At 51.7% G+C, this 7,747-nt stretch overlaps 8 protein-coding genes and 1 non-coding gene across 9 annotated transcripts in view; 6 read left to right on the forward strand and 3 right to left on the reverse strand.

The window, feature by feature from the left end:
• PPTG_23542 (hypothetical protein) overlaps positions 1-52 on the forward strand; it is a gene marked incomplete at both ends in the record, with an annotated part of 1,073 nt that extends 1,021 nt beyond the window's left edge. The window contains one exon of the mRNA XM_008911404.1: positions 49-52. Coding sequence (XP_008909652.1) covers positions 49-52 — 4 coding nt within the window. The remainder of the gene's footprint in view (positions 1-48) is intronic.
• A 363-nt stretch (positions 53-415) lies between these two features.
• PPTG_23543 (hypothetical protein) lies at positions 416-613 on the forward strand (the record flags this gene model as incomplete). Its single annotated transcript, XM_008911405.1, has 1 exon — positions 416-613. The coding sequence occupies one exon, from the start codon at positions 416-418 to the stop codon at positions 611-613; it is 198 nt and encodes a 65-aa protein (XP_008909653.1).
• A 498-nt stretch (positions 614-1,111) lies between these two features.
• PPTG_14827 (hypothetical protein) lies at positions 1,112-1,465 on the forward strand (the record flags this gene model as incomplete). Its single annotated transcript, XM_008911406.1, has 2 exons — positions 1,112-1,202; positions 1,272-1,465. 2 exons carry the CDS (start codon positions 1,112-1,114, stop codon positions 1,463-1,465), a joined length of 285 nt encoding a protein of 94 aa, XP_008909654.1.
• A 31-nt stretch (positions 1,466-1,496) lies between these two features.
• PPTG_14828 (hypothetical protein) lies at positions 1,497-1,829 on the forward strand (the record flags this gene model as incomplete). The annotated part of the gene is made up of 1 exon (XM_008911407.1): positions 1,497-1,829. One exon carries the CDS (start codon positions 1,497-1,499, stop codon positions 1,827-1,829), a length of 333 nt encoding a protein of 110 aa, XP_008909655.1.
• Positions 1,830-2,798: 969 nt separating this feature from the next.
• Positions 2,799-3,584, forward strand: PPTG_14829 (hypothetical protein; the record flags this gene model as incomplete). Its single annotated transcript, XM_008911408.1, has 1 exon — positions 2,799-3,584. The coding sequence occupies one exon, from the start codon at positions 2,799-2,801 to the stop codon at positions 3,582-3,584; it is 786 nt and encodes a 261-aa protein (XP_008909656.1).
• A 545-nt stretch (positions 3,585-4,129) lies between these two features.
• On the forward strand, positions 4,130-4,543 carry PPTG_23544 (hypothetical protein; the record flags this gene model as incomplete). The annotated part of the gene is made up of 1 exon (XM_008911409.1): positions 4,130-4,543. The coding sequence occupies one exon, from the start codon at positions 4,130-4,132 to the stop codon at positions 4,541-4,543; it is 414 nt and encodes a 137-aa protein (XP_008909657.1).
• A 95-nt stretch (positions 4,544-4,638) lies between these two features.
• PPTG_14830 (hypothetical protein) lies at positions 4,639-4,959 on the reverse strand (the record flags this gene model as incomplete). Its single annotated transcript, XM_008911410.1, has 1 exon — positions 4,639-4,959. The coding sequence occupies one exon, from the start codon at positions 4,957-4,959 to the stop codon at positions 4,639-4,641; it is 321 nt and encodes a 106-aa protein (XP_008909658.1).
• A 1,024-nt stretch (positions 4,960-5,983) lies between these two features.
• On the reverse strand, positions 5,984-6,057 carry PPTG_20568. The gene has a single exon. It is a non-coding gene; the product is annotated as a tRNA-Lys (tRNA).
• A 463-nt stretch (positions 6,058-6,520) lies between these two features.
• PPTG_14831 (hypothetical protein) lies at positions 6,521-7,229 on the reverse strand (the record flags this gene model as incomplete). Its single annotated transcript, XM_008911411.1, has 3 exons — positions 6,521-6,925; positions 6,987-6,999; positions 7,072-7,229. 3 exons carry the CDS (start codon positions 7,227-7,229, stop codon positions 6,521-6,523), a joined length of 576 nt encoding a protein of 191 aa, XP_008909659.1.
• Positions 7,230-7,747: the final 518 nt, after the last annotated feature.

Raw genomic sequence — 7,747 nt, forward strand, 5'->3', positions numbered from 1 at the left:
TATCCCTACGCAGGCGTTTTCTACCCATCTTACTTGTGTACAAATCAGATGATGTGTCATCAGTAGATCGTGTCCTTGTCGGTCGATCGTGTATCCAAATGATTGCACCATGTCGATCCACTCCGATGATTGCGTAATCCTCACCGATGATGACGTAATCACTGACGCACCGTCGTCGACCATGAGTCTCAGGACTTGATCGGGTCACTTCCCATCAATCAGTTTTCTTATTCGCAAAAGCCAACTGGCGCTTCACCACAGTGGCTCGCGTTCTAAACGACGCTGTCCTTCACTCCGTCTCTCAACCCCGGTTCCCCGATCCTCCGCCTCTTCTCGAGCTCAGATCTCCAACCAGCAGGGCCGTAGTCGCCGTGCGTCTCGCCCTGCCGGCACTAGTGGAGGTCGCGCAGGTATTATGATACCGCAGAACATCCGGAATCAGATTCCCGTCATCGACGGCACGCAGGTGTGCGTCCGCTTCCAGTCGGTCAAGGGCTGCAGCTTCGCAAAGTGCAAACAACGGCACGAGATCCACCGCCTTCCGGATGAAGTGGTCGCGTGGCTGACCGGGCTGCACGGCGGCCTCAAGTCCGAACATCCCCAGCGCGAGTGACGGGCTTGGGGAGGATCCAGGATCCTCGCTGCTCCCTAATACGGCATCCGTAGTTTTCTATCCTCCCGTGAGTTCTACGGCTCATTCACGCCGTCAAGTGTCTGACACGTCGCTGCTCCCTAATACGACATCCGTAGTTTTCTATCATCCCGTGAGTTCTACGGCTCATTCACGCCGTCAAGTGTCTGACACTCTTCGACTTTCCACTACGGCGTCTGACGCCACCCTTCCTAATGGCCACGTACCACCTGGTGGCGCTAACACTGTCCGGAGCGAAGCTCACTTCCGACCATCAGTGCCTGGTATTGGTTTATCGGCACACACAGTCCCAAGCGTTACCGTTACCACGGTCCGCGTGCTCCCTTCCCCCTTCGACCCCCCGCCCCCCCCCCCCCCCCAACTCGGTCGTGCCGTGTCTTTGGGCGGGACCGCTGTGTTCCGCGAAACGTGCTCGACGCCCTCAGAAAGGCTGCCCTACGCACACATACCCCGTTTCCGATGGAGACCGCTTTCTTAGCGGCAGGGCCGGGCCCGCGCTCAGTTCCTATGGTGGACCTCCGCATCCTGGACGCGCTGGTCACCCACCGAGGTTTGGGTATCTCTGGCACTCTCGAGTAGTTCCGCGGTCAGACCGCTATTGACTATCGTCCGAATAAAGCGCTCCGATCATGGCTTTACCGTACGTATCTGGCATCGTACTCTGATCTCGAGCTCCTATGTACTATTGCCCAGGAGGGTCTGCTCCCACCATGGCTGGACCCGTCCAGACGACGAGGCGTTCGCCCAGTTCCCGTTAATTACCCCGGTGCTGACACCGGTGTCTCTATCGTCACGGACAAGCTGTTTGGCTGACTATTACCACGGCCGCTGCATCATCGCGGCGATGGCTACTCTAACTCGCGACCCGCAGTTCCATTCCAGCTCGTTTGCTCTCGTGCCCAAAAAGGACAAACCTATTCATTTGGATGGACGAATCATTCACGACTTGTCAGCGCCAGACGGACAGTCTGTCAACGACCAGACCGATTCCACTGCTTCGCCGGATGCGACCTGGAACCAGTTTGTTTCTATTGCTCGCCGTGTGCTCGAATTTCGCCGCCGGTACCCTGGATACACTATTTATGCTATGATCGCGGATATCGCCGATGCCTTCCATCACGTTCCTACCCCCGCTCGGCATGCTTCGATTTTTTGGGGGTCAATTGCCGCGCTCTGAGCATGGCATTGTGTCCGGGATGGCGGTTTTCGGGTGGACATCATTTCCCGGGTTCTTCGCCGTCTTCGGAAAAGCAGTTCGACATTACCAGCACACCGGCGGATCTTTCCTGTTGGGCCACATGGAGCCTTTCTGGGCCTTCCAGTGGGTAGACGACCTTGTCCTCATTGAAGTCGACATTAGTGACCGACTGAGGTAGGCAGAGAAACATCTCAGAGACAGCGCCAAACTAGTATTCGGCTCTGACGGCTGGCACGAAGGCAAGTTCACGACCTGGTCGCGCACCTTTCACGTCGTCGGCATCGACTGGAGCATTCCGGAAGAGTGCATCACATGTTGCCCAAGCTCTCGACAGGGCTACGAACGAGTGGGGGCCTAAGTTGACTTCAGCGGGCACCTGGTGCCATATCATCATCCATAGCAGTCATTGGGTCACCGAGCTGATTGATAAGATGAATTGTAAGTCGCCGGACGGACAGCAGGATCTACGGCAGTGCGCCTATAGCCAGGCTCAATATCGTCTGCATTTTACCACATACACATTGTCAAGAAGGATGGAGCAGACACCGAGGTGCGATATTCATTCGGCGACTAACTCACGTGATATGGTCCAGATACAGATAGACACCAAAGGATCGAAGAAAAACGATGTCACCTCAAGCAGGCATCGGTCAAGGCAGGGACCCTGGGTCAATACAGTAAGAACTTCAAGTTCTGGGAGTCATTCTGCAACGACTTCGGATTTCCGGTGTGGATCGACAACTTGCCCAGGGCAAGACAGGCTCGGATGGTCGGACTGTTCGCAGCCTTGTGTGCCTCAGAGGGACACAACAAAGCCGCCAAAGGAAACAAGTACCAGACCTTCGATGGAAAGATGGCAGCAGTGGCATTCGCGCATAAGGCCGTTCGGAACGCCAAGCTCGATTACTGTGATCCGGAAATTGAGCTCGTCGCTCAAGGATTCAAGCGATGCCACAGTCAAGTGGACCGATAGCAGCCAGTTACTACACCAATGCTGCTCAAGATGCACGAGCTCCTAGCAAGGCCAAATTAGAAGGCGAGCTGCTATGGGGGTCCATCGTACTGGCGTTCTTCTTCCTAGACAGAAGCTCAGAGCTATGGGGCCCGGTGGCCGTGGATCGATCAACCGGAACGGAAAGAGCACACTGTGTGAAAGCTGATAATGTGATCTTACGCGACAAGAATGGTGCCCAGGTCGGACCTGAGGACCCGAACGCCGCATCGGTGGAATTCGTGTTTGAATCCCACAAGGGAGATTGTGATGCGCAAGGTGTAACCGTACGCCACTACAGGTCGCATCACCCCATCCTATGTCCGGTGACAGCAAGCCAACGGTGCCTACGGATTCGAGCGCAATGGTTATATGAAGGAAAGGACATCGGACCGTACCTCACATCCACGTCAAGGACAAGAACAGTGAAGAAAGCCCGCGTGGGCAAGCTGATCAAGACGGCAGCAGCTAATATGGGGCTGAAGCCAAAGGACTATTCCACGCACTCCCTACGCATCGGAGGAGCATGCGCCCTACTAGCGGCGGGCAAGAGTGACCTGGTCATTCGCCTGATGGGACGATGGTCCAGTTGGTGCTTTACTGCCTACACAAAACTAAGACCAGGAATGATCCGGGATGCAGCAAGTTGTATGATCAAGGCCTCTACCAGGGAATGCCACGAGCCAGGCTCAATACCAAACCTGATCACGCGCCACTCAAGAGGGGAACTCCAGCGAGTCTAACTCTCCGAGCTAATCAAGTCAACTTGCCCCTCGCAGTGATGCTCAGAAGGAGGAAAAACTGGAATCACTGTCCACCCCCTACCCCTAGGGATGCCCAAACACTTCGTAATCTGCCGAAAAAGAACAGCTCTTCGAGAGAATTCGGTACTACGACGGTGTTCTATGGGTCTCGTGGCGAGAGCTGGAGAGATGTTTCTCCGGTGGAGAGAAAAGCCTACAACATGTTATTCAGTATCTGTTCTTAGGTGAAAAGCTCGGCGTTAGCACCTCCACACCTCCGGCCGAGGCAGCTACCATCTACCGAGACATGCAATCTGACCGAATGCAATGGTTTACTTCCTGCTATCTCACTACGTACTCGAAGAGCGTCTATTTGAGGTGCTCAAGCCCCTGAATAGTGACGAGGAAATTCGACGCGCCAGAGCGATGAACCCAAGACTACATTACGGCAATCCCTCACCAGATGTAAACGGTTTTACGTTGGCCATTGCGGCACAACAACATCCTTCGATCCGGAATGCAAATACTGCGGTCCGCGCTTCGTTATGTATGGAGGCAAAACTGGCGACACGCTAAAGCGCTTTAAGGAACACAAGTGCTCATCCTCACATCTCGGATCCAAAGGAGAGATGCGAGGCACGTTTTTCCTCGCTGTGCAGGCACAATACGCTAACGCTTTGGAACAAGATGTTCACGCCAAACTATGTGAGCTTGGCTTTCCCTATCCTACGGTGAATACCGAGAATCACGCTGTTTTCCACCTAAGCATTCAACAAAATTCGCTTCCACTTATCCACGAAGCCCTGATGCAAGCTGGTAAAGCGTATCCGGTCCCAAATGCAGCACCAACGGTTGAATCCCCACCACTCACTTCAAGCAGCGACGAGGATCGTAGATCACAGTCACAACAGGAACAGGACAACGTTGCAAGTTTAAACCAACAACCGATTCCGACGTAACGACGCAGGACGCCAGCTCGGCGCTTACAGCCGCGGCAGACACCGCACCATCGTGTACAACGAGGCCATTCCCCAGCGACCGCCCCATTACAGCGTCAGTGACAACAGCCTTCGACTCCAACACAGCAATTCCAGAGACAGGTCTTAGCCGTCACAGCGCTCTCGGCATCCTTAGCGTTCACACCACAGGTCTTGACAGCCGTCTTGGTCTGGGCATGCATCAACTCCACAAACATTTCATGCAACGCTGCGAGTTTGGCTTCCGTCGTCTCGACATCTTTTTGCTTGTTCGGCAACGGTTTAGCAACCTTAATGCGCTTCATCGGACGTTCCTCCGGTTCGGGTTCGGGCGACGCAAGCATAGCAGCAAGGTCGGTAGGGTGAGATTTTCTCATATGCTGTGCTGCCAAGCGCATGTCAGTCGATGTGCACGTATCCCTACGCAGGCGTTTTCTACCCATCTTACTTGTGGCGATCTTTTGGTTACACTTGACACAGTATAAGCCGATGGCATCGATCGTTCAAAGCACGCGACCAACCAGAACAGGTTCGTGGTAAACGAGCCGTATGAACGATCAGAATTCGTTGTGTCTTTGGTAAGTCTTGAAACGAAGATCCTCCATACGAGCCGGGATACGATATCCGTCGTACAACCCTGTCCTCCCACTGTCGTCGCTGTGACAGCGACGAAAGTACATAGCGGTTGTAGTCTTCCTCTAGTACCCCGACTTCGTCATCATGCTGGCCTCTGTCATTGCCCTCGATTTTCTGCTCATTCTTCTCCTCATAACTAACGGCAAATGATTCACCCAACTCGAAACTCGCTTAGTTGTGAGCAGACCCTAAGCTAGATCGTGAAACAGGGTATTCTGAGCTAGAAGAAGAGCTTCCTGGCATTGAGTAGCAGTTGGTGAGGTCATCTTGCGTGGTGGTAATGGTGGGGGGGGGGGGGAAGTGAAGTGAAGTTGACTGTGGAATCCAAATCTGGGGTAATCCAAGGGTGATGGCCTGACATTACCCCAGTCGAGATGACCCACGAGGAGCTGGTAGCAGTATGCTAGTAAAGAAACAATAATCCCCTGTTTACATGTAAGTTGATGTCGACCTAGCTTTTAGAAGAAATTACATTTGTAAAAGAATCCTATTTTTACTAGAAGCCTTACTCTCTCCGTTTCAGATTACTTGACCAATTTTCGCTTCTGCCCGGCGCTGTAAATATTTAAGATGGGACTTCAATCAGTAAACACATCAAAATAAAGAGCGCATTATGGCGAATCTTATCCGCATGTTAACATCAGAATAGACCCATGGCACTCGCTACATTGCGGAAAATACCGAGAGTCCTTACAAAAAGCAAGAGGAACGGGGCGACTACGAATTACAAGCATAACCAGGGTATCGCCTTAAACTAAAACTTAGAATTTATTTGCTAAAAAGTTAAGGACACGGCGGGAATCGAACCCGCGTCCTTCCGCACAAATTGTGGTGCTCTTATCCATTTGAGCTACGTGCCCAAAACCCACTTTTAAATATGGTAAAATGAATTCATTCAAACATTACATTGTATTCTCACCGCCTCTACCTGCAACCGCAGTAGTTCTTCTCTCTCGAACCTCTCGTGAATAATTAGAAAATGATAAGTCGTGCCTACAAGGTAGATCGTTGACTCACACACATAGTTTCTGCCTAACACGCCAGCTTTCCGAAGTTTGGCCTTGCCGACGTGAAGGCGCTTGTAGCTGTTGTTTCCTCGATCTTAGATGATACACTCCATCACCTTCTGCATAGATACGAATGTGGCTCAAGTGCCGTGTCCTGTAGTTGTTGATACGATTCCATAGTGCAATGTATAAGCTTGTCAATGTTGTTGCGTGGCCTCTCTTCGTTTGGATCAAACAGAAGTGGCCCAAATCGAGGATGTTGAGGTCTGGACTGTTGGGCGGCTGCACGTCGACCTTAATTTTCCACCCTCCTTGTCTACATGGCTGGAGCATTGGGATTGACATAACAGCGAGCTCTATCTTGCTGGATGATCAGCTCGGTCCCTTGTAGCATGGATGAACACTTTGCTCTGACAGCTGGAATGACATTGTCGATTAACATATCGCGCTGCTTCTTGAGACCAACATTAAAGGGGTTGGTCACAATCGTGTCGGCCGGTCTGTTTTGAGTCTTTTGAGCCGGAACGCGTTCAATGAAGGGCCACATGCCCAGCTTGCCACCAAATACTAGAGATCCATCTCTAGCGTAAATCGGACGCATAATCGCAGCCATGAACACCACTTTTGTGATGAAGCGCTTGGACTGGTCTGTGCTATGAGAAGGCGTCTCTCTCGGTGCCATGTACACCGTCCTGTCCGCCTCAGTCATGTAGAACCATTTCTAGTCGATGAAGATTCGATTGCTGAAATCATAGAATTCGTAGGTCTCTGTGTTCACGAACCATAAGCAAAACTCTAACCTGTGTAGTAGCACAATTGATTAGTGTGTGGCGGCAATTGCCTATTAACGCACATACTCGAACGTACCGATAAGCCTTATTTGCTTCGGTTAGGCGCGGCTTGATTGAGTTTCTGCGGCGTACAATTTCCCCCGTAACAATTGAGCGGTGCACAGAAGCAGGGAAAACTTGTATGGCCTTGGCGATAGAGCGCATAGCCTGTCGCTTTCGCCACGGCAAAGCCATGAGTTATTCTGGTATGTCAGCTAGGCGCTTCTTTCTACCAAATTTTCCCTGCCGCTTGGCCTTGAATGGTGGCAGCCCGTTACCGTTTCTTCGATGCTTAACTGTAGCTCTCCAAACACGAGATACAGAGCTATCACTACAGTCAAACTGCTCAGCAGCTTGAAGAATATAACTGCATCGTACATTTAGGTTAGTAGAGTGTTCAAGGAGAAAGGTAGCAATGCTTAGCTTCGCTTCGGGAGCCAGGTCTTTGTTGGGCTTACGCTGGCTTGTTGCCATTGCAGAATGACGCTGGTCGTGGTATTACCGCGTTACATCTGCAGCCTGGCCATATAAAATCTACATTCTACCCGCACTATTTCCTCGAGCACGAAAAAACGATTGGCTGCACACAAATACAGCGATAAACGGCAACTAATGTGAAACGGAGAGTATTATAAAAATGCAAACTTCTCTAACAAATCGAGGGCCTATAATCCAGATGCCAAACAAACTTAGCTGCTCGTCCTTGGCCTTAT

The sequence above is a fragment of the Phytophthora parasitica genome, assembly GCF_000247585.1.
Source record: "Phytophthora parasitica INRA-310 unplaced genomic scaffold supercont2.41, whole genome shotgun sequence".
Classification (NCBI taxonomy): Eukaryota; Oomycota; class Peronosporomycetes; order Peronosporales; family Peronosporaceae; genus Phytophthora; species Phytophthora nicotianae.